At 52.2% G+C, this 19,792-nt stretch overlaps 1 protein-coding gene across 9 annotated transcripts; it reads left to right on the forward strand.

The window, feature by feature from the left end:
- Positions 1–3,294: 3,294 nt before the first annotated feature.
- Positions 3,295–13,872, forward strand: Ak1 (adenylate kinase 1). Of its 9 annotated transcripts, XR_015681258.1 has the most exons (9): positions 3,295–3,346; positions 5,918–6,023; positions 6,633–6,670; positions 8,016–8,051; positions 8,739–8,902; positions 9,713–9,829; positions 12,127–12,318; positions 12,454–13,311; positions 13,434–13,872. XR_015681258.1 is itself a non-coding variant. In XM_087647964.1 (8 exons), exons 3-8 carry the CDS (start codon positions 6,664–6,666, stop codon positions 12,520–12,522), a joined length of 585 nt encoding a protein of 194 aa, XP_087504090.1. In that variant the 5' UTR covers positions 3,295–3,346; positions 5,918–6,023; positions 6,633–6,663; the 3' UTR covers positions 12,523–13,872.
- The last annotated feature ends 5,920 nt before the right edge of the window (positions 13,873–19,792 follow it).

Genomic DNA, 19,792 nt, shown 5'->3' on the forward strand with positions numbered 1-19,792 from the left:
AATCCCCAGCCCCGGTTGCCTGTGTCTTTAATCTCAGCACTTAGGAGGCAGAGGCCACGTGGATCTTTGTGAACATAATGAGTTCCAGGACAGCCAAGGCCACATAGACACACCTTGAGTCTCAAGGGGGGTAGGGGGCTTGGGGGAGGGGTTTTTGGGGGAAGGGGGAGGGTAGAGGGGGTTGAGGGGAAGGACATGCAGGGGAGGGGTGAGAATGAGGTGGCTGCTGGGGAGGTGGATTGATGGTTATAAGCACTTGTTCTTACAGAGGACCTGAGTTCAATCCCAAGTACCCACACTCTTGCCCCAAGTGCCCATAACTAGGGCTGCAGCACAGTAGGTCTTCTTACAAGACCAGGGTTTGATTCTGAAAACCCACATGGTGCTTAAAAGTGATCAGAGATTCCAGTTCCAGAGAATCCAAAGCCTTCTTGTGACTCCTGTGGGCACTACACCACACATACATACATGCCAGCAAAATACACATCAGTGAATCTGATTACAGGATGAAGAGATGGCTCAGTGGTTAAGAGCACAGACTGCTCTTCCAGAGGTCCTGAGTTCAAATCCCAGCAACCACATGGTGGCTCACAACCATCTGTAATGACATCTGATGCCCTCTTCTGGTGTGCATGAAGACAGCTACAGTGTACTTATATATAATAAATAAATACATTTTAAAAATAAAAATAGGGCTGGAGAGATGGCTCAGTGGTTAAGAGCACTGACTGCTCTTCCAGAGGCCCTGAGTTCAAATCCTAGCAACCACATGGTGGCTCACAACCATCTGTCATGAGATCTGATCTTCTGGTGTGTCTGGACAGCTCATATACATAAAATAAGTAAATCTTTGAAAAAATAAAAATAAATCTAATTACAAAAAATATTTTTTTCCTTCTTTTTTCTTTTTTTCAGAGCTGGGGACCAAACCCAGGGCCTTGTGCTTGCTAGGCAAGCGCTCTACCACTGAGCTAAATCCCCATCCCCCCAAAAAATATTTTAATTAAAGCACAGAGCGATGACCAAGTAAGTGCTGGTGCTTCCTGCCAAAACTGACGACCTGAATTCAATCCCTAAGCTCCACACAGTGGAAGAAGAGGACCCACCCTTGCAGGTTGTCCTGTGACGTCCACCACTGTGCAATGGCACAGTGAGCCCACACATTCATGTGCCCCACACAGTGAATGTTTACAAGAGAAAAAAAAAAAACATAGAAGAGAGCCCGTGGATGCAGCCCAGTGGAAGCAGAGCTTGCTTACCCGGAAGAAGTCTCTGACTCCACCCTTAGCACCAAGAAGATGGCATGGTGGGGTGTAGTCCCAGCGACCCAGCAGGCAGGAGAATCAGAAGAGATGTGTGAGGTTAGGTCTCAAGGGAAAAGGGGAGAGGAAGAAAAGGATCGTGGGCAGGAAGGGGGAAATGTATGGAGGGAACATCCTGGTCCATCCAGCTCCTCAGAGGACAGCAGGAGAGGCACCCTCCCTGAGCCAAGACACGTCCATGTTAGGGTTCTTCCTTAGTTTTCCATTTCTTGGTTTTTGTATATATGAGTGCCTTGCTGGCAGGGATATATGTGCACCATGAGTGTGTCTGGTGCCGTTGGAAGGCTAATCCCCTGGAAATGGAGTTTCAGTTGTGAGCTACCATGTGGGTACTGGGACTTGAACTTGAGTCCTCTTTAAAGTCAAGTACTCCTAACCACTGAGCTAGCTTCTTCAGATAGTGTCTCCGTATAGCCCAGGCTGCCTTGAAACCCTCTATATAAAACAGACTGGCCTGAAATTGATAGCCCCTATATAGCCAAGGATGGCCTTGAATTTCTGATGCCCCTGTCCGTTTCCCTCTAGGGCCAGAATCATAAAAGCTTGCACCACCTCATCCAGTTTACATGGCCTGAACCCAGGGTTTCTTGCGTTCGACATTGCTCTCACCAAATTTACATCCTTAACCCTACCTGCATTCAGAATAATGTTTATTCAGGTGAGATTGGGCCTGGACAGGTGTGCATCATGTCTTTCATGAAGGAGCCTGCTACCCCAGCAAGTGAGGTTTTCTTTCTCTCTCAGAGTTTCTCTATGCACCCTGCGGCACTATGGCCCCAATCAGGCCCCGCTGGGATTAACAACCTTCCTGTATAACCCCTGTCCCCACAGGTGTTTTCGGTGTCAGATCTGGTAAGTTTGGATAACATCATCAGTCTGCTTTCTCCTCAAGTTCCACAACCTCCTATGTCTTTCGAGCGGGCCTTTCAAACCAACACAGGATGATGACGCATTGCATCTGCCCCCACAGTGGCAGAATTGGGACTAGACCTTGGTATGCAGGCTGCTGCTGCTGCTGTTCAGGCACCACCCAAACGGTCTGTGACTCCTGAGCATTTACCAAACGGTTTTCAATTTCACCCGTCCTTGCCATTTGGAGCCATGCTTTGGAGGCCATAAGCGGGCTGATGCTCAAATGCACGCATGCGCATGCGTTCTGACCGTGTGTTCTGAACTGTGCCGGTCCCTCTGCCCTGCGCTGCTTCGAGTATCCAATACCCTATACCACTGATCCTGTAGAGAGCTCCACAAGCACATGGCTTTCCACACGGGGAGTCTCCGGGGACCTCTGGGTCCTGCTCTGTGCTCAGGGGTTCCCTGGGCACAGCTGGAGTCTGCTGCTGCAGGTATAGTGCTCTCCCCGCCCCGTGCTCACAAGTGAGAGTCCCCATCATACTTAGCCGTCCCCCAATCTGGATACACATAGCTTTCTGAATGTCCCTATCTCCGCATTCAACTACGGGGCACTGCCCAGCGGCTTCCTGGGTTCAAGGCTGACTTAACATCTACCAAACCGCCAGATATTTAGAGTCCGGGAAGAGCTCGAGAGTCTTTTCCAACAGTGGAGATGTCTCAGATAGGGGGTCGCAGAACCTCTGGAACATCAAAGTTTACATCCTGGTCCCCCTCCCTCCTTACTTCCCTAGTCTGGTTTCGTTGCCACCTATACACTGTGAGATTTCACAAACACAACTTGTCTGAGCATCATCTTCCCCTTGTCCGTGAGAAGTAACGTGGTCACCGTGTGGTGGCACAGACACTTTGTGTGCAGGTTCAGTCCCTGGGGGCGCCTGGTGGGGACGCTGCTCACTCTTAACTAAGCTTTCCATCTGAGTCCCTGCTCCTTCTCTCTCCTCCTCCTTTCCCCGCTCCCTCCTCCCTCCTCTCTGCCATCTCGCCAGAGTGCTGGCTCCCAGCATGCCATGCGTGCGCGCTGACAGCCTTATAAATAGCCGCCTTTGCAGGCGGCTGAGAGGACAGGCAGGGCACGCACTGGCCCCAGCGCCCACCACACCCTCCCCCAGGTCAGTGTGTGACTGCTCCATTGTCTGCCCGTGTGGAAGCCTCCAAGAGGAGTGGGGAGACATCACCTGTGGGAAGGTGGGGGTTGCTGGTGTCAGGCTCCCCTTGGGTTCTGTGTGTCTTAAATGTTTGTAACCATGGCTATGAGCTGTGTGTGTTTGCATGTGTGTCCTAGCAGCTCTGGATGCATGCGCCCTGTGGCAATGTGTGTGTCCCTGTCCTCTTAGCTTCCCAGACCCCCTTTGTCCCAGCTGATGTTCCTGGGCTTCAGTCCCATCCATGCCCTTGGCACATCCCTGCTGAGGCCCTGAGGCACAAGGGAAGGACAGAGGCCTATCTCCTTTTCCCAGAGAACCTAGATAGGGCAATCTGTGTGTTCCAAGAGCTGTAATGCCACTTCAAGTGTTGGGAGGACCTGGGGCCTTAGAGCCCGGCCATCACCTCCTGCAGAATCAGGGGCTCCACAGGAGCCTTCCTACCTGACTCACGGGTCTGTTCAGCTTACCCAGGATGCTTCAGCAGCAGCAAGGCTGGCCAGAGAGGGGGACATCAGCTGCCCAAGGTCACACAGCCGAGTGATGGTGTTGTGGCTTGAACCCTATCTGAAAGCCTCTCTGAGGGCTTTTGCTGATTTAGCATCTGGGACAACCAGGCGTCGTGATTGGGGAAGTTTGTCCCCTTGGGCCTCTGCAACTTGAACCACCTAGAAGACAGTCATATATAGGAGCACTGGGGCCCTGACCCAGGGAACCTTATAAGGCCTGGCTGCTTAGCCCTGTAACCTTACTCTGTCTGGGACCCCTGGCCTCCTGGAGGCCTCCTCATCACCTAAGTTATTTTAGGCCAAAGAAGCGGCAGGTGTCTGTGGGACAGAGGGACTTAGGTTACCAGGAGGGGGTGGGGCAAGTAGAGGGAGTGATCTCCTAGGACATCCTGGTGGCTGTCCAGCTCCTCCCTTGGGCAGCTGCTGAAGTTCTTGGCAGCTCCATGCCTCTCACCCGCACACTCTGTAGGCCTAGCGGCTGCATGGATCAGACCATGCATCTGTGCAAAATGCTCGAGGTTCTTGTCTGGTTTAGGGGTACCAGGTCTGAGCTTGACCCCAGCCAGAGTCTGAGGCTAGTCTGTGTTCCTCCCCAAGCCTCAATTCCTTCCCCAGATGGCAGGCAGGGTGGAATGAGAGTCCCAGGCCGGTGACATCCCTGGTCAGGCCCAACCAGGGACAGGGACAAGACCCACGGTGTACATGAATGTTCTGACACCTTAAGCTGGGTGCCTTGCAACTAGAAGTTCAGAGAGAGAACCTGTCAGTGTGGGACTGTGGGGTGGAATCTAGGAAGGCATCCTGAAGGAGGTGACACTTGAGCTGGGGCCTCCAGTAGCACTGGAGAAAGACATCCCCGAAGCATTTGGTGTGTAACACTGCAAAGGCCTGGCGGGAGGGGACATTAAAGTGGAAGAGAAAGGACGGGCCAGATTGCCCAGTCCCTGACTGGTATGTTGAGGGGTTCAGGTTTGGTTTAGGGAGCCCAGGGGACCATATATAAAAGCCTGTGAGTAGGAGGGTCACATGATTGTTCCTTGCCAGGGGAAATACCATTGCTCTGTCCGTGTGTGTGTGTGTGTGTGTGTGTGTGTGTGTGTGTAGTGTGTGTGTGTGTGTAGTGTGTGTGGTGTGTGTGTGTGTGTGTGTGTGTTTCAGGGGCTCTGTAGAGGTGGACTATGGTCTTGATTGGAGAGAAGATGGTTGGGGTACGAGGGTGCAGGGCAGAGGTAGGATGGGTTGTGGGGAACATTCATGCTGATTTAGGACTGACTATTCAGTGTGGGTGGAGAGGTCCCTGAAGCCCGGGTGACAGGACAGAAGCAGGTATGTACCTGGGACACACATACCAGAGACACAGACCCAGGGCAGAAGGCTGACAAGAGCAGTATTGGTGGTCTTTTTTTTTTTTGGTTCACCCCCCCCCCCCCCCAGCTAGGGACCGAACCCAGGGCCTTGCGCTTCCTAGGCAAGCGCTCTACCACTGAGCTAAATCCCCAACCCGGTATTGGTGGTCTTAGGATGGTAGGTTGTGAGGCCATAGTTGTTTTTTTTTTTTTTTTTCTTTTTCTTTTTCTTTTTTCTTTTTTTTTTCCGGAGCTGGGGACCGAACCCAGGGCCTTGCGCTCCCTAGGCAAGCGCTCTACCGCTGAGCTAAATCCCCAACCCCGAGGCCATAGTTTTGAAGAGGCTGGAGGGTGGGTGGCTGTGAAGAAAGGACAGGCTAGCTGGGGGCTGTGAGTGAAGTAAATTCCCTGGGGGGAAGGGAGGGTGTGGTAAGGCAATGTGTGAGGTGGGCTTGGGCCTGCTTCAGGCAGGAGCCAGGGACCACCTTAAAAACTGGAAAGGGGGGGCTGGGGATTTAGCTCAGTGGTAGAGCGCTTGCCTAGGGAGCACAAGGCCCTGGGTTCAGTCCCCAGCTCCGAAAAAAAGAACAAAAAAAAAAAAAAAAAAAAAAAAAAAACTGGAAAGGGGCTAGAGGGCTAGAGAGGCATCAGCAGCTAAGAGCACTTGGCTGCTTCTTCCAAAGGACCTGGGTTCTGTTCTGAAGACCCACATGGTGGCTCGCAACTGTAACTCCAATTCCAAGGGACTCCACACCCCTTTCTGGCCTCTTCGTGGACTGCAGTCACGTGGTACGCTTACGTGCATGCAGGCAGGCAAGCATACACAGAAAATTAAAAACAACGAAAACAAACCACACAGGGCCAGGGGAGGTAACGCACACCTGCAGGCCCAGGTGGGGAGGCTGAGGCAGTAGGATGGCTGTTAGTCTGAAGCCAGCCTGGGCTACAGAGAATGCACCCTGTCTCAAAAGGAACAAAACAAACCTTACAGGATTGAGCCCCAGGAGTGTCTCTGCCACCTGTCCAGGTCCCAGGCAAGGAGGAGACTCCTGCCAGCGTCCTGGCCCCTGGGAGTGTTGTCAAGGCACATAACAGAGGCCGCCCTCACTTGCTAGGGAGAGATACCATAGAGTTGTTCACACCCTCTTTGACCTCTACCCAGGCACCTCCAGCAGACCAAGGCACACACTGGAGGGGTGACAGAGGCAATAGAAGCCAGCAGGAAGGTGATTTTTCCAAGGTCATTCTGCCTCCTGGGTATCTCTCTACACCCTTGGCCTCTCCGGTTGGAAATTGCAAGCAGGAGCCTGGCACTTACTGCTGTGGGTGGGGCTTGGTGGAAGCTGAGTCAGGGGTGGGAGGAGAACCCCTCACCCCTGCCTGTGCCTTGTCTTGCAGAGCGCTGACCTAGCTCCCAGACCTCAGCAGGATGGAAGGTATGTGATCCCTTCCTGGCCTCAGAGTGCCTGTGTGTTAAGGGGTGGACTCACGGAGATTGTCTGAGAGGGTTGAGGAGGCCCCAGGCTTCCTCCTCCTCCCTATGCTTGGATCCTAATCAAAGACACAACAAGGCCCGCCTGAGGCTTCTGGGACCCCAGAGCTCACCTATGTTGGTATTTATAGCCAAGTCTCCCCTTTTCTGAGGAAGGAGGGTACTGGTCAGCAATTCCAGCCATATCAACTGTGTGGGGTGTGGGGTGGGGGCGGGGCATTGATTGGAGAAGTGGGCAGGCTCATGTCTGGCCCTTGCTGGGACTCAGTGCCCCTGTCAGCTAGTGGGGTGGACCCTAAAGTCTTGTCTTCCTGGCTTCTGTGCTCTGGGATGTGGGCTGAGTGCCTGGAATGGGTGGGCCCCAGCTTCTGGCAGTGCCAGTTCCCTGGCACTGGGCCTCTGCCTGGGTGGCTCTTTCAAGAGTCTGACAGATACTGCTGCTGCTGCTGCTACTACCTCGGTAGTGGTAGAGGATCTACCCCTTAGCTGCCTTAGGCCCTTCCCTGGCAGTCCCTCAGGGCTCTAGGCCCATGGCAGCCCTCAGGCATGCCTCCTCCTGGAAAGGCTGCATCACACTGAGGTCCCTGCCAACCAACCTAAAGGAGGAAGCCCAGAAGAAAACCCAGGGTTCTAGTTTGGGTTCAGTTGTTCCCTTGGCTAAGCCCCTCCCTCCCTAGGCCTCAGTTTCCCTCTCCCTTTTCCATAGCATCAGGTATGGGGCACAGGGCCTCACTCCCACTAGCTAGGCCTGCATTCACTCAGTCACACAGCTCCACAGCAGGCCACCAGGGCTGTGGGTCCTCAGGAGGCAGTTTGGGAAGTTTGCTTAACTCCCTGTCTGAGTAAGAGTTCCATTTGCCCACAGCAGCCCTCCTCCCTGGCAACCATCTCTATGGCAACGCGTTGCGGTTGCCAGCTCCACATTAGTACTGCTGGCCCGCCCAGGGCAGCCACGGCAGGGCCAAAGCCAGGGGGCAGAGGAGAGGTGGCAGCAGGAGTAGGATAGGATCATGGGATGCTGTTTGTCTAGTGACCCCCAAGAAGAGGGAGACAGAAAGACAGGAGGTGACCTAGGGTCCCGCCCTCCCCGACCCGAGGCGCCACGGGGTTGCCCTCACAGTCCCTTAACCTCTGAATCTTTAGCTGAGTTCTTAGCCTCCATGCTCTGTCTGCGCCTGTCCAGAACACCCAGTGTTCGTCCCAGCTCACTCAGCCCAAGCCCGGGTCGCTCATGGGCCCTGCCTGCTTGTCTAACGAGTGACTGATTCCTGCTCCCGTTCTCTCCACAGACAAGCTGAAGAAGGCCAAGATCATCTTCGTGGTGGGTAAGTAAGTTGCAGCAGGCACATGGTGGGTAACCAGGGAGGGTCTGAGCAGGCACTACAGGATTTTTTTTTCTTTTCTTTTCTTTTTTTTTTTAAGATTATTTATTTATTTATTTATTTATTTATTTATTTATTTATTTATTTATTATATATGAGCACACTGAGGGGTCTTCAGAACACCAGAAGAGGGCATCAGATCTTATTACAGATGGTTGTAAGCCATCATGTGGTTGCTGGGAATTGAACTCAGTACCTCTGAAAGAGCAGTCAGTGCTCTTAACCACTGAGCCATCTCTCCAGCCCCTTTTCTTTTCTTCTTTCTTTCTCTCTTCCTTCCTTCCTTCCTTCCTTCCTCCCTCCCTCCCTTTCTTTCTTTCTTTCTTTCTTTCTTTCTTTCTTTCTTTCTTTCTTTCTTTCTTTCTTTCTTTCTTTCTTTCTTTCTTTCTTTCTTTTTCTTTGAGACGGTCTTTCTATGTAGCTCTGGCTCTCCTGAAACTCACTGTGTAGACCAGGCGGGCCTCAAACTCACAGAGCTCCGCCTACCTCTGCCTCCCAAGTGCTGGGTTTAAAGGGGTGTGAGGCACTGCCTTGAACTCTGTTCTTCTCTCATTGAGGACTCTGGTAGTGTTCTGCTGGGGGCTTCGTGGGTTTTTTGGGGGAGGGTTCTGAATGCCTGGGTGCTTGCAGGCGGGCCTGGCTCAGGAAAAGGTACCCAGTGTGAGAAGATTGTGCAGAAATATGGCTACACCCACCTCTCTACTGGGGACCTGCTTCGGGCAGAAGTCAGCTCTGGATCGTCGAGGGGCAAGATGCTGTCATCTATCATGGAGAAGGGAGAGCTGGTGCCACTGGTGAGTGGGCCCTGTTGGGGACTGGTGGAGGGTCTGAGCCTATGACACCCTGCCAAGGATGACTGTGGCTCTCTCTAGCTCTGAAACCTTCTGTGGTCCCTTCTTCTGTCCTTGGCCAAAAGTTGTTTCCAGAGATTGCTAAGACCCTGTGGGATGCAGCCCTGCCTCCCATTCTCCGTCCCTAGTGTCTTAGACTTTCTGTCTCAACCATACTCCTCTATGGCTTGAATAATCTTCCCTGTTGGCACTCAGACCTCCCAACTGCCCTGCCTTGAGCTCAGACCCCCTAGCCTTATACTGGAGTGGTCTGCCTTCAGTTATTTTATTTATTCATTGGGAGGGGCGTGCATGTTCTGTGGCACCAACATGGCCGTCAGAGGACAACTCAAAAGAATCGATTCTCTCCTTCCATTATGTGGGTCCCAGAGTTCAAACTCTGGTTATCAAGCTTGGTGGCAAATGTCACCCTCTGAGCCATCCCGCTGACCCATTTGTCCCCTTCTTTATCACACTTCACCCCTATACTTTATGTCATGCTTAGAACCATAAATCCATTGTATCTCAATCTGTCTCCTCCCCCAGCCCCTGGCTTGGAGAGGGTGCGGACAGGGGAGGCCTGTAGGAGCTTTGGGACCAAGACCAGGACCTTTCCAGGCTGGTACGGGTTCACTGAAGCCCAACCCTGGAGAGGAGGGCTTGTGGGGACTCACATACTCCAGGAAAGAGGGCACACTTCAGTGGGCCAGCACAAGCCAAGGGCCAGAGGGGCGGGGAGAGAAGACTCAAAGATCCCCCTGTGCTGGACAACAGGAGACGGTGCTGGACATGCTTCGGGATGCTATGTTAGCCAAAGTGGACTCTTCCAACGGCTTCTTGATTGACGGCTACCCGAGGGAGGTGAAACAGGGAGAAGAGTTTGAACGGAAGGTAAGACTCTTGATTGGCTGTTGGCCGGGGGCTGGGCTGCAGCGGAGAGGGAGGGGCCATGGAGGCGGAGTCTACAGTATGCAGGTGGGAAGGCCTCATGGGACCTGCCATAACCACCCCAGAGATAGGCATGAGGGTTTGAGAGACTTCATCCTGTGGGGCTTCTAACCCCACATGCACAGACGCTCAGGATTCACACCTACACAAGCCAATAGGCAACATAGGATGCCCACATGCACAGGTACACTGCACACATGTGCATGTGTGCGTGCACTTGCATGAAGCACACACTACAGGGGTGCATGCATGTGGACCCACATGCTGGCACATACATACGTGTACACATTTACACCTCAGAAGGCCACACAGGGGATTGTGAGACTGTAGGTGCTGAGGAGGGTAGGGTGAAAACAGGAGACTGTATGTCACCACCTCTCAGTGAATGAAAGACCTCAGGAACATGTCTCACTCTGAGCCTTGGCATACCGTTCTGTGAAATGGGAGTTGGTCTAGCTTCCCTGAGGAGCATGTTGTTTCTTTCCTCCCATTTCCCCAGTTGTGTGAGGTTACCTGCAACACTCAGGGCCACATTCAGCAAATAAAAGTGCCTGTCACTCCTGGAGCTTCAGGCTGCTTGCACACTCGGGGCTTGGTGGCAGCCTCTGGGAGCCTAAATAGCTGAAGTTCTCAGATCTTGACATTAGGGGGAGCCGGAACTACACTGAAGGAGAAGGAGCTGGCCTGGAAGTAACTTGTCCTACTGACTATCCCCAGAGCTTCCTTGGGGTGGGAAGTATCTAAGACCCATTCCTCAGACTAGATACCCATTTCCATACTGAGAAACTGAGGCTCCAGACAGGGATACATTGCCCAGAGACAAGCCCTACTACCTCCACCCAAAGAATGGATCCAGAGTCCGCTGTGTTGGGCCCTGGGGACTCAGAGGACCTTGGTAACTGATGGTTGATAGACAGGTGGCAGCAGCCTTGGTCTGGCCTTTGTCAACTCTAAATTGGCAAACCGTCAAGGTCACCAGATGGTGGATCTCTCCAATGCTGACACACTGAATGCGCGCCCACCTGGGAGACACACACCAGACTCAAGAGGGCCCAGTAGCCTGCTACCGGTTACAAAGGCAGGAGAGGAGCTGTAAGTGACAGTCTGATGAGATGTCAGCTACTTAGAGGCCTCTGGGACTGATTCAGCTGGGGTCTAAAGGACAGAGGCCCCAAACTGGATTCAGCTGGGGTCTAAAGGACAGAGGCCCCAAACTGTTAACCTCCTGGCCTGGGCCCCAGCCCAAGGCTGCTTTTCCTTCCCTCTGGTCTAGGAAGACCCAGAATCCTCCTTCCCTCATAGGGCCAGCCTAGACCAGGCCAGGCTTAGGGATCTGTCAGTGCCTGAGATAGGCTCCCCACTCTGAGGGGTCGTGCGAGCCAGAAAGGGGAAAGGTAGCCATTTCTGGCTTCAATGCAAGGCCCAGCCTGGACAGGGGCCATTGTGAAGGGGCTGAACCGAGGTCTGGAAGGGCCAAGCTCTATGCCTTTACACCTCTCCAAGCCATCTTTGTGACGAGTGGCTTATGGCAGTCATTTAGATTCCTTGCAATCCTCACCTCGTCCCTACTCTGACTCCTTTGTCAGTCAAGCCTTACTCAACCCTCAGCTCCCATCCTGGCTGAGGGGAGGGGAAGGTCACTAAGTTAAACACCTAGAGGCTGTCAGTGACTAAGGGACCAGGAATAGAGTAGAGGTCATCTCTGGGAAGACCACCTGGAAGGAGTGAGACTCTGGCTGCTGTTCCTTTGATCTCAGTTGTGGGAAAGGGTGACAGGGAGACCTGCACTGGCTTGGTATGGGATGGAGACAGATACAAGCATAGGCCAGTATGGCCAAAGAAAGGAAGGAGGGGTAGGGGGGAGGAACAGGAGAGCAGCTGTGGGGGTGGGGTCGGGTGGCCAAGAGCATGACTCATAGGTGCTCTAGATCCGGTAAGGACTTTGGGCTTTCTCTCTCTCTCTCTCTCTTTTTTTTCTGGAGCTGAGGACCGAACCCAGGGCCTTGTGCTTGCTAGGCAAGCGCTCTACCACTGAGCTAAATCCCCAACCCCTGGGCTTTCTCTTGAAGGTTCTAGGAAGCTGTGGAAGAGGTTTAAACTGAACAGGCAGGGATATGCTTCAGGAAGGCCCTCTGGTTGCCTTGGGAAGGGATTGTCATTCTGGGAGGGTCTCACGTAGGGCTTGAGAGATGGAGGGAGGGAGGGATGGGTCCCAATGATCCAATGTCCCCCCTACACAGATCGCACAGCCCACACTGCTACTGTATGTGGACGCAGGCCCCGAGACCATGACCCAACGACTCCTAAAGCGAGGGGAGACCAGTGGCCGTGTGGACGATAACGAGGAGACCATCAAGAAGAGGCTGGAGACGTATTACAAAGCCACAGAACCTGTCATCTCCTTCTATGACAAACGCGGCATTGTGCGCAAGGTGGGAGGAGCCTCTTTTCTAGCAGGAGCTCACAGTGGGGCCTGCCTCGGTTTCTCCTTTTCCCCTTAGTGCATTGAGTGGGGTTGTGTGGATCCTGCCATGGCGTCTCTGCCCTCATCGTCCGTATCCCCACAGGTCAATGCTGAAGGCTCAGTGGACACTGTCTTCTCCCAGGTCTGCACCTATCTTGACTCCCTGAAGTAACTGGATCCCTCGGCCAGTTCCCAGCCCACCCCGCCCTTGCCCCCTGACCCCAGGCAGCCTGGCTCGAGCCCAGCACCTCCACCCTGCCGGGCTGTGCACAGACACAGGAAGCTGTTATCCTGTCCCATGGACATTTGAGCACTAAAGAAATTGCCAAGGACGCTTAGGGTTGTTCCCTCTTCTTGCTTCCAACCGAGGTGATTCATGCTGCCACAGCCGGAGGCTCCAGCGCTGCCGGCCCATTTTTTCCTGTGCCTCAGCCCAGCTGTCTTGTCTCCCTCTGGCTCTGCTGGGATCCTAGGCCCTTCCTTAGCCAGCCCATGTCAAGCCTAGGGGCCCCTGGGTTGATAGGCTGCTCCTTGGGGTCTGGTGTTCCCCCTCTATTTCTCATGGCCTTGTCGTACGGCTTTGGCCCTAAGCCATCATCTCTCTGGAGTGAGCTCCTTTCCTTTTTTTTCTTTTTTCTTTTCTTTCTTTTTCTTTTCTTTTCTTCTTTTTTTTTCTCTTTTGACAGCATTTTGTGTGACTTAAGCTGGCCTCAAACCTGTTCTGTAACTGAGGACAACCTTGATCCTCCTGCCTCCACTTGTCTTCCTATGTGCTGAGATTACAGGTGTGTGTACCTCCACCACTCCTGGTTTATGGGGTGCTGGGGATCAAGCCCATGGCCCTGTGTACATTAAGCCAGCACCCTACAAATTGAGCTACATCCCCAGGCTGAACAGGTTTTCTATGCCTGACTGGGGCCTGGGCTGCAATGGGCAAAGGGTCATGGGCTCACCAGCTGGGGCCACATGGCCAATGGGTGGCAAGGAGCTGTGCTATGGGCATGCCGCTGGGTGGGCAGCTTCGGTCAGGGATGGTCTTCCTGAGGAAGGACTCGAAGGTTCCCCTGGCATGGCCCTTGCCAGGCCTTGCCACCCTTTGGCTGGTTCTAAGACTTGTTCTTTCATGCTGTGTCCCAACCCTCACCCAAGGCATTAGGACAAGAACATACAGATTAAGGAGTGCGAGTTGCCATGGACGTGGATGTGGGATCAAGGACGATTCTGGGACCCAGAGGATTCCCAGAAGAGCTGGCAGCTCTCTCCAGTTCTTTACTCTTTGATCTCATTACACAGGAAGGCTCTGTTGATACTCACCTGTCCTTGGACCCTGTCCCCATCCCTAGTGACTTCCCCTGTGAGCCCAAAGAGCCTGTAAGCCAGCAGCCATGGCTGTCCGGGGGACACCTGCCCCTGGGGGTGATGGTGCTCACTCCTTTCTGTTTACTGCCACTGGGGCCACCTTTCCTTCTGCATTGCCTATTTAAGCTGTCCTTTAAAATAAACAAATGTATTTCAGTTATAAGAGGTGAGTGTATTGAAAGACCTTGAAACAAATGGATGTTCAGAGGAAGAGGGCAGGCACAGCCTTTTGCCTGACCAGGGTTTGGGTGAATTCTCTACACCTATGCTCTGTCCCCCACGTTGACTTCAAGGAATCAGAAGGCTCAGGAGACCCGAGGCGCTCTGTGGCAGCCCCCCCTCCAACACATGCACACGCAGACACACATGCACGCACGCGCACACACATGTGCACTCCATGCTGTATCTGTAACTGGACAGGCATATTCCCTCGCACAGACTCCACTCACAGCCCTGCTAAGCGTGGGTCTCTTAAGGCCAGCAAAGGGGTGGGTAGAAAATGCACGGGAGAGGAAAAGGCTAGAGAAAGAGGCCTGGAAAATCCTCATTATCTTAATGTGTTAATTACATCTCAGTTAATTCAAGTGGGCCCCAGTTTATGAAGACCTGGCTAATCAAACCAGAAAATTCTACAATATCAGATCACTTTGTCCATTAGTATCTGAGAGGACCTCATTCCAGGACCCCTGAACTTACCCAGAGCTCAGCAAACCTCAGCCCCTCATGGAATGCGACAGAGCTTATAGCAGTGTGCCTAGGTAGGGATGTAGAGACAGGAGGATCAGAAGTTCAAAGTCACCCTCAAGGAGAGAAAGAGGGAGATTAATTGCTGGCCTGGTAGCTTGCTTATACCTCTATTGTAAGGCAGGAAGATCTTCAGGTAGGTGGACACCAGCCCCGGGCCATAAAGTAAGAACTGATGCAAAAAGAAAGAAAGAAAATGGAGGCCACCTGGTTTACATGCCCAGTTCTCAGCCAGCCAGAAGAAAAAAAAGTCTGGCTGTGCCAGCTCACACTGTGATCCCAGCATTCAGGAGGCAGAAATGGGAAGGTCAGTAGAAATTCAAGCCAGTCAGGTGAACCCAAGGCTCTCTAACCAAAGCAACAACAATGACACCCAAGCTAGAACCTTCACATACCTTCCAGAACATTCTACATGGTCTCTAAATGACAGTATAGACAGTACACTGTAACCAAAGAGTCATTTCCATATAGATATGGGGGGTGTCCTTTTTTTGTTTGTTTGTTTGTTATGTAGACCTGGCTGGCCTGGAATTTGCTAAATAGAACAGACTGGCCTCACAAAAGATCCTCCTGTCTCTGCGTCTGGAATCCTGGGATTAAAGATATGTGCCACCATGCCCTGCCAAAAGGCCATTCATTTGAGATGAGGCTTGTGGTGGTGTCAAGGCTGATCTTGCTCCTAGCTCTAACCTTTCCCCCCTCCCTTCCTCCCATCTTCCTCCTCCTCCTCCTCCTAGGCTCTGAGATTCCTGGCCCAGATTCAGTAGGATAACCAGGCAGGTGTCAACACACACACACACACACACACACACACACACACACACAGAGAGGAGTTGAGACACCAAAGACACTAAAGGATGACTTGAAAATGACTTGGGGGAATCAGGACATTTTCCTGAATACCCATAGCTGTTGTGGCCGCAGCAGGATCCTCAATGTTACCCAGCCAATACATGGTCCTTGTGTGGCTTCCCTCTTCTTCCCAAGTCTCCTCGAGGCTGGTTCCCTGAAGCTGGGGTGTGATGCAGGACCATACTGTGCATCTGACCATGCAGACCTCGTGCTCACACTATGCAGGCACACTGCCACTGAGTTCCAACTGGCTGGGGCAGAACTCTCTCTGCATTGAGGGCTGTTCTGCCTCTCGTCTTGCTTGGTCCCGTGAGAGGACAGCTATCTATCCTGATGAAGTTCCTCCTTCCAAGTGCTCCTCTGGCTTCTCCCGGAGTCAAAGCTTCCTCTTGCACTGCTGTTCCTGCATCCCCACAGCTAGCTAGGGAGGATGTAAGTGTTCACGTTGAGCCTTAAGAGCAAGAAGTCCTAGTAGGTAGGGCCTGGGGAGGGTTTACAGCTAGTCAAGAAGGTCTGACCTGCAGCCAGAATGCAGGAATCCTGAAGGAGTCTGGGAAAAAGCATGTTGGCTAGGCATTGTGGTACACACTTGCAAACCCAGCCCTTGGGAGGCTGAGACAGGAGGGCATCGTGAACGCAAGAAAAGCCAGGGCTGGGGTTGGGGATTTAGCTCAGTGGTAGAGCGCTTGCCTAGCAAGCGCAAGGCCCTGGGTTCGGTCCCCAGCTCCGAAAAATAGAAAAGAGAAAAAAAAAAAAGAAAGAAAAGCCAGGGCTACAGGAAGAAATGCCAGACCTAGTGCCTGGAGAGAAGACTCGGTGGCTAGAGAATTTGTTGCTCTTCAGAAGACCAAAGTTCTGTTTCAGGGACCCATGAGGGGATGAGGGGATGAGGGCTCACAATTGCCTGGAACTCCAGCTTTGGGGAACCGAAAACCCTTCTGGATCCCAAGAGAACCCACATTCATGTGCATAAACACTCGTATACCAAAATAACAATCATACGTTTTTTGTTTAAAAAAATCAGGCCCAGGGCGAGGGCTACAGCTCAGTGGGTTGCATGTTTGTCTCACACACAGAAAATTCTGGGTTTGATCCCCGGTGCTGTATAGACAAGACATGGTGGCACAGGCTTGTCATTGTGGCATCTGAGCTCAGAAGCAGGAGGGTCAGAAATTTAAGGTCCTCGGCCTCTATAGCAAGTTTGAGGCCAGCCTGGGCTACTTGAGATCTTGCCTCAAAAATCTAATTTAATAAAAAAACAAAAAACAAAAAAACCAAAGCTGGTCAGGTGCAGTGATGGCTTCTGGGCAGCTGACTGCCAGGTCACACTGTAGTCAGCTCAGGAAAACCAATTCTGCTCTTCAGTAGGATAAGCAGAGGTCAGAGGAAGGCAGCAGCCTCCCGGTGGGGAGTAGGGTCTTCTGGCGTCACTGCTAGAATAACGTGGGTGTGGTGGGCATCAGAAGGTCACCGATGCTGTCATTGTCTTCTGGTCTCCAGGGACATTCCAGGCAGCTGCGTATTGCAATGTGTGTGTGTGTGTGTGTGTGTGTGTGTGTGTGTGTGTGTGTGTGTGTGTAGGGGGGTGTCTCTATAGCGTGTAAGATTAATGCCCCTATACCCAGAGAGCCTCAGAGAGGGCACACCTCATGGCAGGCATTGGTGGTGGCCTCAGATGCCTCCCTGGACTGCATCCCCATGTCTTGGCCTGAGGGCCCCCTGAGTGCCTGGGCCGGAGGCACTGAAGTGGGAGAGGAAGGAAGTGGGGAGCAGAGGAGGCCAAGGCTGTCGCCTCCCAGCCCCGAGAGGGGCCTCGAGTAAACAGGAAGGCCTGGCGGCTCCATGGTGGGGGTGTTTAGAGGGCTGGGGGCCAGGAGCCCTTCTGGATATGTGCAGACTGTGAACACAGGGTTTCCTTGCTGGGGATGTGAGTCCAGAGAGGTTGTAAAACTTCCCCCAGATCACAGAGCAGCAACACTTTTACCTACCTCTTACCTCCCCCTCCCCCGCCACCCCCGAGTCAAGATCGTCTCTTAGGCCTTAGTTTCTCCAAAGGTTCCTGGAGCTCTGCTCAGGAGCCCCTGGCCTTCTGGATGGTTCTAGCTGAGTTTTTGATATACATATGAAAAATGTGTGTGTGTGTGTGTGAGTGTGTGTGTATGTGTGTGTATATAATTAAACTGCTTAGAGTTAAGAAGGAAGAATCCACTTGCTTTCTTTTTTCCTTTTGTTTGGTTTTTTTTTTTTTTTTTTTTTTTTTTTTTTTTTTTGGAGTTGGGGACCAAACCCAGGGCCTTGCGCTTGCTAGGCAAGCGCTCTACCACTGAGCTAAATTCCCAACCCCTTGTTTGGTTTTTGAGACAGGATTTCTCTGTATAGTAGCCCCGGTTGTCCTGGAACTTGTTCTGTACCCAGGCTGGCCTCGAAGTTATAGAGATCCATTCGCCTCTGCCTTCCAAGGGGTCGTGTGCCACTACCACCCAGCAAAAATCCTCTCCATTTTGTTCTGAGACAGTTCTCCTTGTGTAACGCTGTCTGGCTTGGAACTCAGAATTCTCCTGAGTGCTGGATTACAGACCCACTGTAATCAGATCTTGGAGTATAGGTTGCCCCAGGAACATGGCTCTTGCCCTTGGGAACAGAAGGTCACTTTGAAGGAGTCTGTTCTTCTAAGGCAGGGGACCTGACCCCTGGGATCGGCTGCATTTTGGGGACATCATCTCCTCTCTGGGAGGCTGTCTTAGGCTCACATGCCTATGCACCCACATTCTGGAGCTTCAGTCTATCACGTAGCAGACATGGCATGGTACGAGCAGGTGACAAGGCCCATCATCTGTTCCTCAGTATGTCCAGCATGTCTGCCATTCCCAGCAACCACACCAGGCAGCTCACCACCATTTATAACTCCAGCTCCGAGGGGAGAGATGGCTCAGTGGTTAAGAGCCCCGACTGCTCTTCCAGAGGTCCTGAGTTCAATTCTCAGCAACCACATGGTGGCTCACAACCATCTGTAAAGAGATCCGATGCCCTCTTCTGGTGTGTCTGAAGACAGCTACAGTGTACTTATATATAATAAATGAATAAATCTTAAAAAAAAAAAACAAAAAAAAACTCCAGCTCTAGGAGATCTGATGCTCCTGGCCTCCTTGGGTATTACATGAAAAAGCACATACCTACATGTACACACACACACACACACACAATTAAAAAATAATACAAATTTAGTAGGGTATGGTGGTGCATGCCTTTAATGCCAGCACTTGGGAGGCAGAGACAGATTGATTCTCTGAATTTGAAGTCACCCTGGTCTACAGAGAGAGTTCTGCAACAGCCAGGGTTACACAGAGAAACTGTCTCAACACCTCCCATCCCAACCCCCCCCAAAAAAAAAGAAAGGAAAGAAAGAAAAGGAAAAGAAACAAACATAGCTGTTGACCTCAGGAAACTTCTGCTCTTGACAGGAAAGGACAACGTATCACTAATGGCCCAAAGGCCTGCCGTTCACGTGAGAGAGGCATTTTATTTTTATGTGTGAGGGTTTGTTGCCTGTGTGTATATCTGTGCACCATAAACATGCTTGGTGCCTGGGGAGAGCAGAAGAGGGCATAGGATCCCCTGGAACTGGAGTAACAGATGGCTTTGAGCTGCCAGATAGGTGATGGGGCCTCTGGATTGAGCAGCCATTGTTTAAAGGTTGAGTCGTCAGGAGAGGCCGTTTTTTAAAGGAACAATGAGAGGCTGGAGAGACGGCTCAGTGGTTAAGAGCACTGGCTGTTCTTCCAGAGGTCCTGAGTTCAATCCTTAGCATCTACATGGTGGCTCATCTAGTTCCAGGGGCAACCAATGTGTCTTCTCACCTCCTTGGGCACTGCACACATGTGTGATATACATATACATAAGTCCACACATGTATGCATATAATTAAATGTTAAAAGGGATGGTCAGAGGAAGTCTTGCTAGCCAGGTGCTGTCTGAGAGGAGACACGAGAGGGGAGAGAAACTGGTGCTCCCTAGAGACGAAGGGAGTACTATGTGCAAAGGCCTGGAGGTAAGCATGCTCAAGAAACACTGGAACCAGTGTCACTGGGGTGGTCTGAGCAAGGGAGAAGAGAAGGGAAGGTTCCTCATCTTGAGAAGTATTGGTTGCCATGGACGGTCCGGGACAGAGCAAGGGCTACTACTGAACTCCACTTGAACAGGCTTCCTGCACAGAGCGGGGTGACATGATGTCTCCATGGATACTTGCTAATAGGGCTGGATGAGGCTTACCAGGGCCTGGATGGAGTGACAGCCCAAGGGTTGTACAATGCCATGAGACAGTGACAGAGGCTGAGAGAGTGACAGAGGCAGGCGCTTGACGAGACAGACGATTAGAACACTGTGGTGGGTGCAGGCAGTCAGAGGCATCCTGGAGCCCTGAGCTATGAGAGTCCTGTGGAGAGGGTGGAGGGGCCAGTATCCACCAGGAATGGAAAGCCCTTTGTGTG

The sequence above is a fragment of the Rattus norvegicus genome, chromosome 3, assembly GCF_021556685.1.
Source record: "Rattus norvegicus strain SHRSP/BbbUtx chromosome 3, alternate assembly SHRSP_T2T, whole genome shotgun sequence".
In the NCBI taxonomy this organism is placed as follows: Eukaryota; Metazoa; Chordata; class Mammalia; order Rodentia; family Muridae; genus Rattus; species Rattus norvegicus.

Coding starts and splice junctions, on each gene's coding strand:
- Ak1 (XM_087647954.1), top strand. CDS start 7,737: ATGGGATGCTGTTTGTCTAGTGACCCCCAAGAAGAGGGAGACAGAAAG. Junction 8,052..8,738: donor CAAGATCATCTTCGTGGTGG/GTAAGTAAGTTG, acceptor GGGTGCTTGCAG/GCGGGCCTGGCTCAGGAAAA. Junction 8,903..9,712: donor AGGGAGAGCTGGTGCCACTG/GTGAGTGGGCCC, acceptor GCTGGACAACAG/GAGACGGTGCTGGACATGCT.